The 20,756-nt window shown below is 42.2% G+C and overlaps 1 protein-coding gene across 9 annotated transcripts in view; it reads left to right on the top strand.

Moving 5' to 3' along the window:
• Nucleotides 1-20,756, top strand: part of HBS1L (HBS1 like translational GTPase) — a 220,996-nt gene that overhangs the window by 183,374 nt on the left and 16,866 nt on the right. For 6 of the 9 annotated variants that reach the window (XM_058435573.1, XM_032159465.2, XM_032159474.2 and 3 more), the window contains 3 exons: nt 11,267-11,414; nt 12,668-12,823; nt 15,808-15,957. In XM_058435573.1, the coding sequence (XP_058291556.1) occupies nt 11,267-11,414; nt 12,668-12,823; nt 15,808-15,957 (454 nt within the window). Of the gene's footprint in view, nt 1-4,440; nt 5,145-11,266; nt 11,415-12,667; nt 12,824-15,000; nt 15,222-15,807; nt 15,958-20,756 lie in introns of those variants that run through there. The other 3 variants (XM_032159508.2, XM_032159498.2, XM_058435577.1) reach the window with 2 other exon arrangements.

Below are 20,756 nucleotides of genomic sequence, written 5' to 3'. Positions count from 1 at the left end.
CAAGAGCAAAACTCTGTCTCAAAAAAAAAAAAAAAAGAAAAACCAGCGAAGGCTCAGCTTGAGTAGCCAATGGCACAAGGAAGCCACTGTAACTGACAGACACGCCTACTCTGCCACTGGGCCTGATCTTGTGTGGGGAGTTCTGATCAGCACCAGGCACTCTTTAGAAGCACTGTGTCCAGTTTCTGCCCTCTTCTGCTGTCACGTGGCAGAAAATTCCTCTCTCATGCCATCTGGGAAAAGTCCTTTCTTCAAAAAGATCTCCCTTCCATAGTCCTCCCATTAGAATCCTTTGCATTCTGTACAGAAAGACAAACACTCTGATGAGTCCATCAACATTAGGCAGAGTTGTTGGAGACCCAGGGAGATGGGCTACAGAAGTCTTTATGCACATACCGGATGGTACTCACTGTCGGTCAGCACCAAGCTCACTTCTTGGTACTTTGCTCTGTGGTGCCAGGACTGGGACCTGCATATTTCTCACATTCTGTCTCCAGCTGACCTTCTGACCGTGGGCAGCACCAGAAAGAGGCTGAGACTACCTTCTGTCTCCAGTCCCTGTCAGCGACTCTCCAGCGACAGGCAACGGCACCAGCTCCAGACTCCAGCTGCTCTGGGCCTCCCAGCATCAGCCACACCATGCCCTTCAGAAGTCCCAGCACCGGCCAGGCACGGTGGCTCAGACCTGTAATCCTAGCACTTTGGGAGTCCGAGGTGGGTGGATTGCCCGAGCTCAGGAGTTTGAGACCAGCCTGGGCAACATGGTGAAATCCCATCTGTACTAAAATACAAACAATTAGCTGGGCATGGCAGTGTGCGCCTGTAATCCCAGCTACTCGGGAGGCTGAGACAGGAGAGTTGCTTGAACCTGGGAGGCGGAGGTTGTAGTGAGCTGAGATGGAGCCACTGCACTCCAGCCTGGGCGACAGAGCGAGACTCTATCTCAAAAAAAAAAAAAAAAGTCCCAGCACCAGCTGGGGCAGAGGGAGGGGGCTCCCCTGAAAGTTTCTGGTTTCTCGTAGCCCACCTCTTCCTTTTTGTCCTCCAGTTTAAAGAATGGCAGCTGCTTTTTGTGGTTGCTAATCTCTGGGTTATCTCAGCAGCCATTACATGCTGTTTCAGCTTCATCTGGGTAAACATTTCCTGGTATTAAACCTTGACAAACCTGCCATGCTTTCTGTTTTCTGAATGGACGCTGACTGTATATGTGATTGTATTTATTTACCCATATATGTATTTAATAGTTATGCCTTGCTTCATGTTGGGAATACATTCTGAGAAATGTGACATTAATTGATTTTATGGTTGTGCAAAAATTTTAGCGTGTGCTTACACCAAGATGGTGCAGCCTACTACACACCTAGGCTAGATGGGATAGCCTGTTGCTTCTAGGCTACAAACCTGCACAGCACGTTACTGTCCTGAATACCATTGTAACACAATGGTAAGTATTTGTGTATCTAAACAGAAAAATACATAAAAAATAAAGTATAAAAGATAAAAAGTGGTACACCTATATAGTGCACTTATCCATGGAATTTGTTCTGGGTGAGTCAGTGTGTGAATGGTGAGTGAATGTGAAGGCCTAGGACAGTACTGGACACTATACTGTACACTTAGGCTGCACTAAAGTTATGAGCAAATACTTTTCTTCGATAATAAATTAACCTTAGCTCACTGTAACTTTCCTACTATATGAACTTTTCTATTTGTAAAATACTTTTTGACTTTTTGTAATTTTGTAATAACAGCTTAAAACACATACATTGTACAGCTGTACAAATATATTTTCTATATATCCCTTTTTCCATAAGCTTTTTTCTGTTTTTACATTTTTTACTTTAAATTTTTTTACTTTTCAATTTTTTTGTTAAAAATGAAGACACAAACACTCACATTATCCTAGGTCTACACAGGGTCAGGATAATCAATACTTTCCACCTCCACATCTTGTCCCACTGGAAGGTCTTCAGGGGCAGTCACATGCATGAAGCTGCCATCTCCTCAGATAGCAATACATTCTTCTGGAAAATCTCCTAAAGCACCCGTCTGAGGTTTTTTTTACAGTTAACTTTTTTTTTTAATAAGTAGAAAGAGTATACCCTAAAATAATGATAAAAGTACAGATAGTAAATACATAAACCACTAACAGTCATTTATTATCACTATCAAGTATTAGGTACTGTACATAACTGTATGTGCTAGACTTTTATACAAGTGGCAGTGTAGTGGGTTTGTTTGCATCAGCATCACCACAAACGTGAGTATTGCCTCTCACTATGACATTACGATGGCTATGATGTCACTAGGCAATAGGAACTTTTTAGCTCCATTATAATTTTATGGGACCTTCGTTGTATATGGAGTCTGTCATTCACTGAAATGTTGTTATGTGGTGATAACTGTATTTATATATATGTGACCAGTGTTTAAAAAAATCAGAAGAGATTTTCAACAAAAGCATAGTAATATGACCGAAAATCATTAACACAAAATAAAAGGAAAAAAAAGTTTGCGACCAGCCTGGGCAATGTAGGCAAGACCCTGTTTCTACAAAATAGCAATAATAGTAACAATAATAAATTAGCCAGACATGGTGTGGCATGCCTGTAGTCCTAATTACTCAGGAGCCTGAGGCAGGAGGATTATTTGAGCCCAGGAGTTCAAGGCTGCAGTAAGCTATGATCACACCACTGCACTGCAGCCTGAGTAACAGGGAAACTTGCATCCAAAAATAAAAATAAATAAATGGATTCAAAAATATTTTTTGTGTATGGTGCAAGGAATAAATAAAAGTTCATTTAAAAACAAAAAAGTAACAGAAAAGGAATGTTAAAAATTTTAAGCTGAGAAAAAATGTACATCTTTAAACATCTTTATACTGCTTTCCTACTTTTTACTGGTGAGGAGATTGAGCTCTTACTAAGAATGTGGTTATGGCTGGGCACAGTGGCTTATGCCTATAATCTCAGCATTTTGGGAAGCTGAGGCAAGAGGATCACTGGAGCCCAGGAGTTCAAGATCAGCCTGGCCAACATAGCGAGACCTCGTCTCTACAAAAAATACAAAAATTAGCCAGGCGTGGTGGCACGCACCTGTAGTCCCAGTGACTTGGAAGGCTGGGGCAGGAGAATCACTTGAACCCAGGAGTTCAAGGCTGCAGCGAGCTAAGGTCACACCACAGCACCCCAGCCTGGGCGACAAAGTGAGACTCTGTCAAAAAAAAAAAGAAAAAAAAAGAATGTAGTTAAAGATAATGAGTTATATTTCCAAAGCTTCTGCAGAACTTTTGAGCTGCAAAAAAAAAAAAAAAAAAAAAAGACCAAGAAGTTGGTCCTTTGTTCAGCAGAGTGTCATAGATAATCTTCAGATAGGCTGAGAGGGGCCTGGAGCTTAGTTCCACAGGGAACGGGTTGCCTGTTGCTTTGCATCAGAGATTAGCAAGAATTTTGGAGAATATCTAGGGACCAATAAAGATGGAAGCAGAGAGGGCCTAAGGAGGTGCATGGCCAGCAAGTGCCCTCATGTGATCAATGAATTTTAGAATATTGGTACCTAATGTTCAACTGAATTATAACTATAAATCATAATTATAAAAGTAATATAGGCTTGCCATAAAATATCCAAGCAGTTAAAAAGTACTTAGAGTAAAAATGGCTTCCCATCAACCATGTAAATAGCCAAAGAAACTATACTGTATATATTATTCACTAGTTTTCTTTTTTCACTTAACAATACATCCTTCTAATGTCTAAGTAGTATTCCCTGTTATGAATATAACTATTATACTCTAATATTCTCCAATTGATGGACATTTAGGTTGTTTTGATTTTTAAGTTATGATAAAAAACGATGTCCTGTGACTTATGTACTTGTTCATGACCACGTAATTCTGTAGGAGAGATTCCTAGAAGAGAAATTGACCAGACCCTGACAAATTGCCCCAAGCAATGTTCTGCGAACCCTCCCACCTATGGACTAGGGATGATTCTCCACATCCTCACAGGGTGGATGTTCTCAATCTTTAAAAATGCTCTCCAGTATGATTGGCAAATCAGGCCACCTCTGTATTTCACATTGCTTGCTTAATAACAAGGCTGAGCATTGTGAATATATTCATTAGCCAATTGTGTTCCTTTTCCTATGGATCGCTTTTTTGTATCTTTGCTTATCTTTTCTGTTGGGGTGCTCAGTTCTCTTACCAATTTGTAGAAATTCTCAGCCACGTCAGGGATCTGAACCCCTGGCTATATGTGTCACACATGTTTTTGGCTTGTCTTTATCTCCATGGCACATCTAGGAAGATGTGAGCAGCCACTGTGGCCCCGGTTTTGGCATGGAGAGACAGCTCTTCCGAGAGAGGGCAGCCAAGGTAAAGAAACACAGATGAGCCATGGAAAGAGGGCATCTGTCTTCAGTTACCTCTGCAGGGTGAGCAGTGATGCGTTGAGGGAAAAGTGTATGATTTGGAGATTAAAGGGCTACAGTTCATCCCCTGCTAACTATGTGACCGTGGAAAAATGGTCTAATCTCTCCAAGGCTCAGTTTCTTCTATAAAAGAGAGGAAGTAATGGTTACTTCATACAGGATTGTTGTGTGGAATAAATGAGTAAATTCATGTAAAGGACTTGCTTCGGGGCCTGGCAGCCAATCAGTGTTTGAGCAATGAACAGTTTACAGTGTGAACCCAATAAAATCACATGCACAGATGCCTTTTGACGATTTTAAAGGGCTACGAACACATAAGTAAGTAGCTGTTACTTTTACACACAATTATCCATGTCAGGTAATGTACTAGAAGTCCGTGAAACATTCAGCCACTCTCTTAGTTCTGAGTTTGGAGACAGGAATGCTCTCTGAGAGCGTCAGGTGCCCTCCCACACTCACTGATTGGTAAAGGGGAAGATGGGGGCTGGGAAGGGGGAGGCTCACTCAGGAGTCCAGACAGTGGTAGGGACAACCTGAGTGCTCAGTCGTAAAGAGGAAAGGCAGAATTTTTCCTTGCTATGGCTGGAACAAAGGCACTTTTGATGCTGGAAAACTTCATAGATGGAAAATTTTTACCTTGTAGCTCATATATAGATTCTTACGACCCATCAACGGGGGAAGTGTATTGCAAAGTGCCAAATAGTGGAAAAGACGAGGTGAGTATATGCACTTAAAGAAGACTGAAGTGTGTTTAATATGTTGACCAATTATGGGTAACAATTTTCTAAAAGCAGAGGGAGTTGGGGGAAGATGTAGGATTGTTAAAGATGGTAGAAGGAAGATTCTAGTTCTAAGAAGATGTACCTTGTAACTGGACTGTATGATACATAGAACAAATCTCTTACTATATGCAGAAAGTAAGTCATTTTTCTAGCCAAGCTAACACAGCCCTGTGTGCAGTTTTTTTTTGTAATTCTCAAACATTTCCTAATCAGTATCTAGTACAAAGTATTATTTGTAAGAGCTATCACTTTGTTAAATATTCCCTTTTCTCCACCAAGCACTGCTTAAATTTACCAGTATATCCATGGAATTAAAAAAAAAGTATAGCTCTACTAAAACAAACAAACAAGAAAAAACTGTGTGGGCTTCTCATAATTTGTCATGTCTTCAAAATACCTAATAAAATAAAATCAATCATTTGAATGATGAAACTCAAAATCAAATTCCCATATATTTTTGAAGTTAGATTTAACAGCATCTTTTTTCTTATCCAAAGTGTTTAATGACATATGCATTACATTTTTTTAGTGATGTAGAATTAATTTTACTTGGAGAATTTTGTAAAATATTTGAGATATATTTGATTAGCTATCAATTATTGCACTGAGAATGTAAATATATCTGAAGTGGTAAATGTAGCTGATGTATATATAGTCATCTAATGCCTTATGAATTATAATTTATTCTTTTTAAGGCACAAAGAACTAGATTATTTAAAATATAATTATAGCCTTCATATAAAAATATATATTCTATGCAAAGTTTTTTTTTAAGAACATTGCTTTTTTTTCTTTTTTGTTAATACTTCAAATCTGTCTTGCATTTAAAATAAACCTTTAGACTTAGGGATTAATGTTTGCAAATGTTGGTTAATGCATTGGTTAAATTATAATCTGCAATTTTGTTTGCTTCAAATGACCTAACACAGCTCTGGGAAATCCAGCTTTGTGTTTTCCACTCTTCCTTGTTTGCCAAAGTGAAGTTAAAAATGACAAACATGCCAAATTCAGCTGAAATATTTCCTGCAGCTAATGGCTCATACCGTTTTAGAAAATGGAATGAGGTATGGATGCACTAGCTAGTAGAGTAATAGATATGTTCAATTTCTCAGCAATCCAACTTCCAAATATCCTATCTGATCCCATAAGTCATAATTTTTTTCTGGCTTGAAAAATATGGTTACCATACAAACCACATGTCCAATTTCCCAAAACATCACTCAGGAAAATGTTGCTGGTGCTGCTAACAGTGGCTCCTGTTTATTCAGCTTTTGCTTTGTGCTTTGCAGTCATTAAGCCCTTTTTTAACAAAAAAATTAAAAAATTGATACATAATAATTGTACATCTTTATGGGCATATGTCACATTTTGATACATGCATACAGTGTGTCATGATCAAATCAGGGTAATTAGGATCTCCATCACATTAAACATTTATCATTTCTTGGTGTTGGGAACATTCCAAATCTTTTCTTCTAACTATTGTGAAATATACAATAAATTATTGTTAACTATTGTCACTCTACTAGAACTTACTCCTTTTAACCATATTTTTGTATTAATTAGCCAACCTCGGCCGGGCGCGGTGGCTCACGCTTGTAATCCCAGCACTTTGGGAGGCTGAGGTGGGCGGATCACGAGGTCAGGAGATCGAGACCACGGTGAAACCCCGTCTCTACTAAAAAATACAAAAAATTAGCCGGGCATGGTGGCGGGCGCCTGTAGTCCCAGCTACTCGGAGAGGCTGAGGCAGGAGAATGGCGTGAACCCGGGAGGCGGAGCTTGCAGTGAGCCGAGATTGCGCCACAAAAAAAAAAAAAAAAAAAAAAAAAATTAGCCAACCTCTATCCTCTCCTCTACCCTTCCCAGCCTCTGGTAACCATAATTCTACTCTCTACCTCCATGAGATCAGCTTTTTTAAGCTTCCACATATGAGTGAGAACACGTAATATTTGTATTTTTGTGCCTGGCTTACTTCACTTAACGTAATATCCTCCAGCTCAAATTGTGCTGCTGCAAATGACAGGATTTTATTCCTTTTTATGGCTGAATAATATTCCGTTGTGTATATATACCATATTTTCTTTATCCATTCATCTGTTGATAGACATTAGGTTGAGTCCATATCTTGACTATTGTAAATAGTGCTGCAACAAATATGGGGGTACAGTTATCTCTTCAGTATACTGATTTCCTTTTCTTTGGATAATTTCCAGTAGTGGGATTGCTGGATCACATTGTTGTTCTATTTTTAGTTTTTTTTTTGAGAAACCTTCATACATTTTCCATAATGGCTGCAGTAATTTACTTTCCCACCAACAGTGTATGTGTCTTGTCTTTTTTTCTGCAGCTTCACCAGCCCTTTTTATTTCTTGTTTTTTGATAATGGCCATTTTAACTGGGATGAGGTGATAACTCGTTGTGGTTTTGACTTGCATTTCCCTAATAATTAGTGATGTTAAGCATTTTTTATATACCTGTTGGCCATTTGTACATCTTCTTTTGTGGAATATCTATTTAGATCATTTGCCTATTTTTAAATTGGATTTTTTTGGGGGGGGGCTATTGAGTCGTATATGAATATATATAAGCTGAAGCTCCTTATATATTCTGGTTATTAATCCCTTGTCAGATGGATAGTTTGCAAATATTTTCTCCCATTCTGTAGGTTGCCTCTTAACTCTGTTGATTGTTTCCTCTGTTGTGCAGCAGCTTTTTAGCTTGATGTTATTTTATTTATTTATTTATTTATTTAATTTTATTTTGTTGCCTGTGCTTTTGAGGTCGTATCCAAAAAAATCTTTGCCCAAATCAATGTCCTGAAGTATTTACCCTATGTTTTCTTATAGTAGTTTCACAGTTTTGGGTCTTACATCTATCTAAGTCTTTAATCTGTTTTGATTTGATTTGGTGAGAGATAGGGGTCTAGTTTCATTCTTCTGCATTTGGTTATCCAGTTTTCCCAGCACCATTTATTGGAGAGACTATCTTTCACCAGTGCATATTTTTGGCAGCTTTGTAAAAAACGAGTTGGCTGTAAATGCATCGATTTATTTCTAGATTCTCTATTCTATTTCATTGGTCTATGTGTCTGTTTTTACCCCAGTGCCATGCTATTTAGGTTACTATAGCTTTGTAGTATTATTTTAAAGTCTGGTAGTGTACATTCAGTAAGCCCTTTAACATGGATTATCCAAGGAAGCAAATGGTAACAACCTAGAAGTCTCTATTATGATCCTTATTTTACAGAGGACAGTGCTAACACTCTCATCTCTGATGCTTAGATCCATGGGCATGTGCACATGTGTGCACACACACATGTACATAGCACATTTGCATTATAGCATTGCAGTTACAAGCACATACTAGAGTCAGACTGCCTGGTTCAAAGACAAGCTGCACCACTTGGTATCTATGGCCTTGGCTTAGAGCCGAACTTCTGCATGCCTCAGTCTCCTCATCTATAAAATGAGGATAATAATGATATCTACTTTATAGTGTCATTCTGAGGATTAAACAGACTAATATGTGTAAAGCCCTTAATGCTTGGCATATAGTAAATGCTTTCTATGTATTAGCTTATGCTAATATTATTGTATGTAGTACATTAATATATATTCTATATTACATGGACATAAGATGTGCTATAAGGCAACTTAGAGAATATGAGTGGACTTGAATTTTCTGAATAGCAAAAAGATCAGATTTTTACATTGACTGTAGGAATTCATGCTCCTCTTGCTGGCTGGCAGTGGGGCTTCCTTATGGCTGCAGCTAGTGATGGAGGTCACCAAAGCCATCTCTTCCCCCATCCTGTCTGCAGGTCCACATTCGAGATTTAGTTTTTGAGGTGAAGCCACCATCATTTTATACATTACTTCAGCTCAGCTAAAAGTGACTATATTAGTTCGTTCTCACACTGCTATAAAGATGCTACCTGAGACTGGATAATTTATTAAGGAAAGAGGTTTAATTGACTCATAGCTCTGCATGGCTGGGGAGGCCTCAGGAAACTTACAATCATGGCCGAAGGGGAAGCAGGCATGTCTGGCGGCAGGCGAGACAGCATGTGAAGCCCAAGAAAAACTACCATTTATAAAACCATTAGATCTCATGAGAATTCACTCACTATTATGAAAATAGCCCCCACAAACCAATCATTTTCCTCCCTCAACACACGGGGATTACAATTCAAGATGAGATTTGGGTTGAGACACAAAGCCTAGCCATATCAGTTACTTTGCATGAGGAAAATGAAGGAGGGGTGTGGGTCAGGTTTGGCATGAGGGCTAGCACAGGCTCAGGCGGCTAGATTGCTTCAGGTCAAGTGCTCCAAGAAAGATGCTCACGGCTGCCAGAAGCCTATGGAAAAGGATTCTGAGTCTGAGCCAGGGCCCAGTGGTGCAAGACAGCTGTGATTATAATTTTTCATGCACGTGAGAAAGGAGTGGAGTGAGACACGGGTTAGGGATTTGTCATCTCTGGAGAAGGCACTACTTAGACATTGCCGGAGAGAAGAGACAGGCAGAAGAGGACTTGAAAATTATTTTGCCTACATCACATTTTGGCCATGAGTTGACCCTGCCCATACCTTCCCATATATACATTGTTTCCATTTGTATGTAACTCTAAAACCAGGTATCCAAGCCACAAATCTCCGCTTCCCCAGTAAGGCCTCTTCCACTGGGCAGAATCAGGCAGCAGACAGAGCAACCTGTGGTCCTGGGAACCACCAAAATCTGGGTTTGAGTCCTGATTCTGCCACTTATTAGCTGTGTGACCTATGGCAAGTTACTTGAGTTTCTGTGTCTCAGTTTTCTCATCTATAAAATGGGCGTAGCAATACTTATGTTATAGAATTTTAAAAGGACTTAAATAAAATAATTTGTGTATACTATTTAGCATATTCCCTTATATAAAAATTAGTCAATAAATTATGAATATAATTAGTCATTTCAAGTGAAAATGACAATCTGAGGATGCGATTTCACGCAAAATTTCAGACCTTATAAGATATATCAGAGCTGAGTTAGAAGCTTTAGAGATTCCACATATCTAGATTAATTTTATTCCTTTACTATATATAATATATATATATACACTATATATATTATATATGTATAACATATACATTTTTTTGAGACAGGGTCTCACTCTGTCACCTAGGCTGGAGTGCAGTGGCACAATTACAGCTCACTACAGCTTCTACCTCCTGGGCTCAAGTAATCCTCCCACCTCAGCCCCCTGAGAAGCTAGGACTACAGGCATGCACCACCATGCCCAACTAATTTTTTTTAAAAAACTTTGTGTAGAGACAGGGTCACATTGTGTTGACCAGGCTGGTCTCAAACTCCTGGGCTCAAGCGATCCTCCCAACCCAGCCTCCCAAAGTGCTAAGATTACAGGCATGAGCCACCACTCCTGGCCCACAATATTTTTAAAAATTCCAGTTTCTGAAGTGATTGAAAATGTACATCTTTTAAAATTCAGATAGCTTCTTTCTAATGATCTGATTACCACATTCGGGATGCACTGGTTGAAATGGAGCGTGTTTCTTTGTTTCTATGGTACCCCTCCTTTGCTGGTCATGTAAACACCTGTGTCATCTACTTTGTGAGTGGCTCAGCACTGGGACATGTTGAATATTCAAAATTAGGGTGGGCCAGGCGCAGTGGGTCACACCTGTAATCCCAACACTTTGGGAGGCCAAGGCGAGTGGTTCACTTGCATTCAGGAGCTCGAGACCGGCCTGGTCAGCATGGTGAAACCCCCTTTCTACTAAAAATACAAAAATTAGCTGGGCATGGTGGCACATGCCTGTAATCCCAGCTGTTCGGGAGGCTGAGGTGGGAGAATCACTGGAACCCCGGAGGCAGACTTTGCAGTGAGCCAAAATTGCGCCACTGCCCTCCAGGCTGGGCTACAGAGTGAGAATCCATCTAAAAAACAAAACAAAACAAAAATTAGGTGTGTGGAGACCTGAGGATTCTTGTTTCATCCATCCCGTAAGGAGTAACAGCTTTAAGGTGACCCTTTCTCCCATTTGCTCCTCAAAGATCGAAGCTGCGGTCAAGGCTGCCAGAGAAGCCTTTCCTGGCTGGTCATCCCGCAGCCCCCAGGAGCGCTCGCAGGTCCTGAACCAGGTGGCGGATTTGCTGGAGCAGTCCCTGGAGGAGTTTGCCCAGGCTGAGTCTAAAGACCAAGGTGAGAGTTGCCTCTTAACTGTAACATGGGACTCAGGGCATCTCTGATTCTTCATGTTACCCCTCCTGGGGTCATCGGGCCAGCCCATATGCCTGCTCCTCTGGCAATAGTAGAAGTGGAGAGCAAACCCTCCCCTGCTCCAGGCCTGGGAAGGCCAGGACTTGTGGCTGGCCCGCCCCTGTCTCATTCAGATGGCCAGAGAAAGTCACATGGCTGGATCCAAAAGCTGAGGGGCAAAGAAATATACTCTGTCCATTGGATGAAAGGAAGTGCAAATATACACAGCAAAGGGCATGGATATAGGGAGAGATGAAGAACTAGGGCTGATCATGCAGTCTCCTACTCATTCTAAGCAGAGAATTTCAAAGCAAAGATAATTTGAAAAGCAGTTATGCAGTCAGATTATTTAGGATGTTTTCTGATATGTCAGTCACCATTCCACTCCCGACACTTCTCATTTTTTTTCCCACTCTTTCCGAGAGGTCAGGGTAATGGAGTAAATATCTGTAAATTTTTGCAAGAATATCTGTTAGGACAAGCCAAGAGTTTTAAAAATTACATGTGTGCCATAAACCAACCAAAAATTAGAAAGCAGCCTGAGTCCAAGCCCTTAAAAAGAAAATAGTTCTCTGCTGGTGTTCCTGGCCAGTCTCCCTGCATCACTAAAGAGAACTCAGTAGCAGTCCAGGTAAGCTTCTGTTTCTCTTTCTGTTCCATCCAGGGGCTAGGACGTGCAGGGCATGTGATGGGCAAGCAGGTGCCACACAGCATCCTGTGCCAGGGCGTTCCCAGCCGCTCTTCTGATGACTCTACCATGTGTTGGGAGGTCATGAAATGCACATTACATGTGTATAAAAGTGTTTCGTTTTGTGCTGTGCAAATACAACTGTCCTAACACCCATATTTCAGTGCCTTTGTCACAGGTACAAAGCCTGGTGATTTTGAATTGCAAGAGTTTATGTGGGTGAAGTGGTAGCCCCTGGCAAATTGATGATGAGAATGATGTGTTCAGTCCTCAGAACAAAGATTATTGACTCAATTTTAACCCCCCACCTCAGTTTCCAACCTTATACCTAAATATTGTATGGTTTTATCAAACCATGATCAAGTCTTTGTGAGGTCAAGGAATGCCTGCCCCAGGCTAGAAGGAATCCAGGCCGTTTCAGTGTGAGTTGGGACACGTGGGCAGTGGAAGCTGACGGATAGAGCGTCCCCATTAGCTGATAGTGCTTTATGTTGTTTGCTTCTTACAGGGAAAACCTTAGCACTGGCAAGAACCATGGACATTCCCCGGTCTGTGCAGAACTTCAGGTTCTTCGCTTCCTCCATCCTGCACCACACATCAGAGTGCACGCAGATGGACCACCTGGGCTGCATGCACTACACGGTGCGGGCCCCGGTGGGAGTCGGTAAGTGCTGTTCAGTGAGAGCCCACCTCCTGGTTATGCTTGCAGATGCTCACAACATTCTATGGCATTGTCCTCAAGGAACAGGTTAAAGAAAAGGAAGAGCTGATATTTTTCTTTTACCTAAAATCCACTGGCCTCAAAGATCTAATTCTAGTTCACTTTCTTTGTGTCAAATTCCCTGCTTTTCTTTTTAGACAGAGTCTTGCTCTGTCGCCCAGGCTGGAGTGCAGTGGCATGATCTCGGCTCACTGCAACCTCTGCTTCCCAGATTCAAGTGATTCTCCAGTCTCAGCCTCCTGAGTATCTGGGACCACAGGTGCGAGCTACCACACCGGCTAATTTTTGTACTTTTAGTAGAAACAGGGTTTCACCCATGTTGGCCAGGGTGGTCTCAAACTCCTGACCTCAAGTTATCCTCCCACCTCGGCCTCCCCAAGTGCTGGGATTACAGGCATGAGCCACCACGCCAGGCCTCATGTTCACGACTTATTCCTGGAACATTATCTTGGAAAATCATAGGGAAAAGAATGATGCTAAGAGTAAATATGTAAATTCACATGCCAGGATTTTTTTTTTTTCTACTTATATTTAAAAAAGGAAAAATCAGGCTGGGCGCAGTGGCTCACGCCTGTAATCCCAGCACTTTGAGAGGCGGAGGCGGGCGGATCATCTGAGGTCAGGAATTCGATCAACCTGGCCAACATGGTGAAACCCCGTCTCTACTAAAAATACAAAAATTCGTCGGGCACGGTGGCTCATGCCTGTAATACCAGCACTTTGGGAGGCCAAGGTGGGTGGATCGCCTGAGGTCAGGAGTTCGAGACCAGCCTGGCCAACATGGTGAAACCCCGTCTCTACTAAAAATACAAAAAATTAGCTGGATGTGGTGGCAGGCACTTGTAATCCAGCTACTTGGGACGCTGAGGCAGGGAGAATTGCTTGAACCCAGGAGGCCGAGGTTGCAGTGAGCTGAGATTGTGCCATTGCACTCCAGCGTGGGCGACAAGAGTGAGATTCGGTCTCAAAAAAAAAAAAAAAAAAAACCAGCCGGGCGTGGTGGCATGCACCTGTAGTCCCAGCTACTTGGGAGGCTGAGGCAGGAGAATCGCTTGAACCCGGGAGTCGGAGGTTGCAGTGAGCTGAGATGGTGCCACTGCACTCCAGCCTGTGTGACAGAGCGAGAGACTGTCTCAAAAGAAAAAAAAAAGGAAGAACTATTTATGTACATTAAATAGGGCATGTAGTATGGTGCCAGGTGTGTGATAAATAAGCCCCTACTGAGAATTATCTTATTTCATGCATTCCTTTGCCTCTTGACCTTTGGAAGAACATATAAATAAATGTCTGCGATGACTAAAACTTTCCACTAGATGTCACTGTTTCCTCAGAGAAAAAAATCATCTTTTTAGCTTGTTATATTTTATGAATATAAGTTAAAAGGAAAACAATGGGACATCTCATTGCTTTGGTTCCTTGAAACCTTCAGAAGTTATGTTTTCAAGGCATTGTGGAAAGCTCTACCTCCTCCTAAGAAGTGTGCTAATATATTTTGCTGCAAAAATATTTTTATCCCCGAAAGAATGGATTTTTCAATGGGAAATTTAATAATATAAAAGATGTATTTACTTTCATAGCACAGGCTTGAGGAAAGAGTATAAAATAAGGTGAATCAATTTCCTTTCAGAAGGTAGATTTTTATATTTGTGTGTTTTGTGGCTGGAAACCTGGATAGTTTCAGAATATTGCATGGAGACATATTCTAGATGCTGGTTACGTTACTCATCCAGCAAATCTATCTGGTCAGGATACAAGTGACAATCTAGAGAGAATTTTTATTTAAAAATATTCTAAATAGCCAAAATGGATGTCACAGTCCATGCACAAAAGGTTATTGGCTTTACTCATAGGAGGGCCCTCACAAGGAACACTCAGAACCCATAGGCCCCTATTTTATGAATAATTATATAAAGCTTGAGATTTTATGTCTCAACCCACGACAGATTTGAAATAAAGGTAAAGAAACATGTTAGAAGAAATAACAGCCGAACAGTTAAAATAATGGGGAAGGAGACGTTTTTGAAAAAGTAAAGCTCAGTCTATAAATCTCAAAATGCATCACATTCTGGAACTGTTTAGTGACAGGTGACAACTGTTTTTTTATTTTTTATTTTTTGAAGTTCCAGGGTACATGTGCAGGATATACAGGTTTGTTACATAGGTAAATGTGTGCCATGGTGGTTTGCTGCACCTATTAACCCATCACCTAGGTATTAAGCCCACCAAGCATTTGCTCTTTATCCTAATGCTTTTCCCCCCGACTCTCCCCTGACAGGCCCTGGTGTGTGTTGTTCCTTTCCCTGTGTCCATGTGTTCTCATTGTTCAGCTCCCACTTATAAGTGAGAACATGCAGGTGTTTGGTTTTCTGTTCCTGTGTTAGTTTGCTAAGGATAATGCCTTCTACCTTCATCCATGTGCCTGCAAAGGACATGATCTCGTTCCTTTTTATGGCTGCATAGTATTCCATGGTGTATATGTACCACGTATTCTTTATCCAATCTATTATTGGTGAGCATTTGAGTTGATTCCATGTCTTTGCTATTGCTATTGTGAATAGCAAAGTGCTGCGATGAACATACACATGCATGTATGTTTATAATAGAATGATTTAGATTCCTTTGTGTATATGATAGGTGACAACTCTTTAGCTCTGGAGTTTATATTGCTGTTGTTCATAATCATGAACCACCAAGAAATGGGTAAATAATATTGACTTTACTCTGTTTTAAAAGGCACAGTTGCTTGGAATATATTTTAGAATTATTTCCCTGAAGGTGGCTACAAATAAGCAAAGCTTGGGAAGAAATTAGAAGAGTAAGCTAAGTTTCCTGCAGCGTGAAGGAGTTTTACGTTAATAACCCCACTTGGCCAGTCCGCCTCAGAGGGGTATGCCGTTACAGGCAGTGCTTCTGCTCTCATCTCTTAGCTGGTCTAATCAGCCCCTGGAATTTGCCACTCTACTTGCTGACCTGGAAGATAGCTCCAGCGATGGCTGCAGGGAACACTGTGATAGCCAAGCCCAGTGAGCTGACTTCAGTGACTGCGTGGATGTTGTGCAAACTCCTGGATAAAGCAGGTAATTAGGTGTTGGGGTTGGGGGGCAGGCACAGAGTTGGAGCAAAGCTATAGTTTATAGAAATCTTCCACTCAGCAGCACAATCGATTCCAGTGACGTCGTGGGCTTTGTCTTTCTGGTCCTTGTCTGGGAAATCCCCTCCACCCACAGGGTTCCCTCACCCTGCTTCCTGTCTTCAACACCAGAATGGTGCTACTGCAGGCGAGTTCCACTCCCCAGGGTGGGCGACTGGCAGCACAATAGTGACACAGACTTAAACAGCCTCATCAAATCAAAGACACCTGCCTGCTCCAGAGAGTCAATTAAAATCTTAAGTTGGGGCCAGGCATGGTGGTTCACGCCTGTAATCCTGGCACTTTGGGAGGCCGAGGCGGGTGGATCACGAGGTCAGGAGATCGAGACCATCCTGGCTAATACGGTGAAACCTGTCTCTACTAAAAATACAAAAAATTAGCCAGACATGGTGGCGGGCACCTGTAGTCCCAGCTACTTGGGAGGCTGAGGCAGGAGAATGGCATGAACCCAGGAGGCAGAGCTTGCAGTGAGCCGAGATCGCACCACTGCACTCCAGCCTGGTCGACAGAGCGAGACTCTGTTTCAAAAAAATAAATAAATAAATAAAATAATAATAATAATAATAAAATAAAATCTTAAGTTGAATCACAAGTTAATCTTGATGACAATAAGAATATTGCTAGGTACACCTATAGTTTGCTTGTCTATAGAATACCTAGTAGAAGTAGCCCGATTTCAAGAGATCTAAATATACATCCTTCAGTTTTCCCTGCCTTTGGGACTGCTACTGGAAAGCTAATACAATATGGCCTCTTCCTAGCATATCGAGGTTCACACGTTTGCTCCTTGTTCTTTTTCTGCTAATAGTTAATTGGCCGCATTCAGGATGCGCTCCTGGTTTTGTTCTGGGTTGTAGCTCCGCACAGGCACAGGCTGGCACTGTTTGAAGGCAGCAGGCAGGAGACCCCAGCAGCCCTCCTGTGAGAAGTCCTCTTAATGTGAGGTCTTTTTGCTATGTCACCCCACAGCCAGGGCAGGAGTGCTGGGTGGTGGGGACAGACTCACTGTCTTTCTAGCTGAGTCTTTCCTTGCTGCCTTTCAGCCCATAGAGAGGCACTGCTGGGCTCTCCTGTATCCATAGAATGCCCAGTGGGTAAGAGTCCATCCCTCTCTCCCGCTTCGGAACACCTTTCTTAGAAGCACAGACATACACATTAACTTTCAGTAAACCCTAGCCAGTTCTTTACTCCATGAGGAAGATGATGGCTCAAAACTGAGGCTGTTTAGGGAATGGCACTGGGCCTTAGGATCCCAGGGTCCTCCAGAGGAATGAGGCCTCCCAGCCTAGGACTCTGAGTTGTCATCTATGGAGATCCCAGGCTTCGAGGTGGAGGGGGTGGGGCGGGGTATATCATTTAAATGTGCCGACCCTTCCCATGTTCCTCGCCTACAAAAGACCTCACAGTGTAATCTCATTCTTTGTAAAATGAAGTCTGTGGTGTCTGCAAAGGCGCGACATATTTCTTCCCTGCCTGGTGACTAGGCCTGGGGCTTGCCCTCTACTGGGACTTGGAGGCAGGGGTGGCGTGCAGAGCCGTGTTCCCTTAACCACTCTCTCCTGAGACCAAGCACTTCTGGATGATGATGAGTTATCTTTCCCAACCAGTCTGCCCTGAACCTGGCCTGCACCAGAGTTTCTGTTTCCATCTCTGCACAGCATTGATCTTATTTCTTGGGAACTAATAAGCCCATTAAACTAAGATAGCCCTTCTCCTCTTTCCTCCATGGGCTGAAACTTTCTCCCCTGGCAAATATAGAGTGTCATGTTCACCTTGCTCCTCTCTTGAGCCCTCAGTTTCTCCACTGGGATTGGAAGGAATGTGAACCACATCTGTGTCATCTGCTTTAGAGCAATGTGAGAGAAGCTTTTAGTAGGGGAGGGAAAAGCGAAAATAACTAATTCATTCTGGATGTTTAAAGAGTTAGCTCCTCTCGTCCTGGGCATTTAAACAGACTTGACAGATAACCTTCCTTTAAAATAAACTCATTTTTAAGATGACACAGTGAATACTTTTGTGGGATTCCTGGAATAGTCATTTTCTTCTTGGGGGCACCAAATATTTGCCCTCATTCCTGGAGTGCCCACTGACTGCATTTTCCTGGCCCGTCCCATTAGGTGTGTGTGTGGGGAGCAGGAGATGTATCTGTGTAGGTGGGTGTGTGTGTGCTCTATTTAAGCCTAAAATTCTTCTTGTTGCCACCCTGCCAAGCGCTTACATTTGAGGGGTTTCCTTCTAGTCTGTTCTCGTCTGTTCCTAACTTGTCTGTTAGCCACCTCCCCTGAGTTTTGCTAAATTGCTATTTGTCAGTTAAACTGCTTTCCTTCTCTTATCACCAGAATCTCTTCAAAGTTAGAGGGCAGACATCTCAAGAAAAATTCCATTAATTTCTGGATAAAACGTCAAAATGGTACTGAGAGGTAATGGCCAGCCGACATTAGCATCGAAGCCCAAGGGAATGTAGTCAAAATGATAATACTGCCGTGGGGAAAGCAATCCGCTGCCGCAGTGAGCTCATTTTACTGTGGGGATAAATATGCAGTGCTTCTGCGTTCTCTCTCACCCTCGGTTAAAATGCTACTGTGAACATTAGCAGTGATTCCATTCATTTTTTTGCCTTCAGGATTGATAAAGCCTAACAGTCCACCCCCTCCTGCCCCACACCCCGTCCACCCACATGCACGCCCCATCACTGGTGGAGATGCGGGGCCCTACCCAGGAAACTGTGGGAGACTTGTCCTTGTTTTGTCCCATCACCTACTGAGAGGGGGCCTCTCCTTGCACACTTGCTTTTGCCCCAACCCAGAGCTGGGGTGCTCTCACATGGTGCCAGCCACTCCTCTGACAGTGACCTACAATCCAGAACTGACCTAAACTAGATTTCAACAAATGTACATGTTGGGTAAAGAGATGCAACACTTAGAAGTGCGGCTCTGGCCAGGCACGGTGGCTCATGCCTGTAATCCCAGCACTTTGGGAGGCCAAGGTGTGTGGATCACCTGAGGTCAGGAGTTCAAGACCAACCTGGCTAACATGGTGAAATCCCATCTCTACAAAAATACAAAAACTAGCCGGGGATGATGGCAAGTGCCGGTAATCACAGCTACTTAGGAGGCTGAGGTGGGAGAATCGCTTGAACCTGAGAGGTGGATGTTGCAGTGAGCAGAGATCACGCCATTGCACTCCAGCCTGGGCGACAGAGCGAGACTCCATCTCAAAAAAAAAAAAAAGAAGTGGGGCTCTGCTAGGCACCATCATGACTTATGGAATCTTCCTACCCGTCTCCTGAGGACTCACTGGGATGGGACCTTCACTGTAGTTTCAAGGTGATTGGGCCAAGGCTGTGGCTTTATGGGAGAATGTTCTGGATGATAATGGATCATCAGTGTGAAATTAGTATTTATATTATTTATAATTTAAACATAGATTCTGGAAGAAATGGGTTGTATCCAAAGGAGTATGTTTCTAATGAGGAGATACTGTCTAACCTGGAGCAAAGGGAAGGAAACCAGAAACAAGGAAGCAGGTCACAAAGCCGAGATGCTGCAAGATTTCTGCACCTACCGTAGGTCAGGCCTGAGGAAATAGAGGGAATAAATTCTGCTACCTCCAGGCAAACCCTAAGAACTGCTTAAGAACTGCCTAGACACAGCGTGATTATATAGATGACTTTCTTTTTGGACATTATAAAGATGATTTTCTTTTTAAAGCTTCCCCATTCATGAACCATTTCTAATTTGAATAATGTACACTAAGCATTCATCTGCTCATTCATTTACTTAACAGTCATTAACCTGTCAGCTTTGCTACTTACTGGTTGTTATTCAGTCTCACTTTGCTTCAAATTTCTTCCTGGTGAACTAAGTGTAATAAAACTACCTACATCCTAAGGCTGTTGTGAGGACTGAAGGGTGTGAGTCATGGATAGTAGTGGTGAGTACACAGTAAGCACCCTATCTAATGTTTGCATTTACTGGTTTGAGTTCCATGTGCTATCAACTGAAGAATCATAAGGTTCATGCATTTGGAAAGGAGGGTTTTATTTCTTATAAAGGGTTGCAGCCTGCAGGCTGGCCATCTTGCAGGCTGGGAAGCGTAGCCTCTGCCCAAAGCGGAGAACAAGTACTTGGAGTGGGGCAAAGGGAACAGAAATTTATCCTGAGCAGAGTGGCTGAATATTCACATTCAGTAGGATATGGGAGGAGTCATGAATATTTATGAAAGGGGAAACAGGTGCATGCACAGATGAGCTTAATGTGTCTTCACTGGACCACGTGCTCAAAAAATGGCAGCCTTAGCATGTTCCAAGGGTGGAGTTTTTGGCCATCTGACATCAAAAGGTGAAGCAGAGGACATGAAAACCCTCACTACGTATCCTCGGCAAGTCAGCCAAAACCAGTCCAGAGATGGTGGTCAGTTTTTAGGAAGGGATGTGTTGTTAGACTGATGAGCTGTCACATCCAAACTGTGAAGAGGGAGGAAAATTTGGTTGCAGTTTCAGATGGTTAGCTGAAGGCAACAAAGGAATAGGTTATCCATTTCTTGTTTTTTAGAGCTGGTTTCTGCTTACACTCAGGAAAGAATTCTGGTTAAAGATTAATAAGGAAGAGTCATACTATGGCGTGTTTGACCTCTCATCCCATAATGGCTGGGAACTCAGTTTTTAAGGTTTCTCTGGGATCCGTTTGGCCAAGAGAGGCTCCATTCAGTCAACTGGGGGAGCTT

Source organism: Hylobates moloch, unplaced genomic scaffold, assembly GCF_009828535.3.
Source record: "Hylobates moloch isolate HMO894 unplaced genomic scaffold, HMol_V3 SCAFFOLD_2, whole genome shotgun sequence".
Lineage (NCBI taxonomy): Eukaryota > Metazoa > Chordata > Mammalia > Primates > Hylobatidae > Hylobates > Hylobates moloch.
Note: the sequence above shows the minus strand (reverse complement) of the source record. Positions and strands in the feature narration are given on the sequence as shown.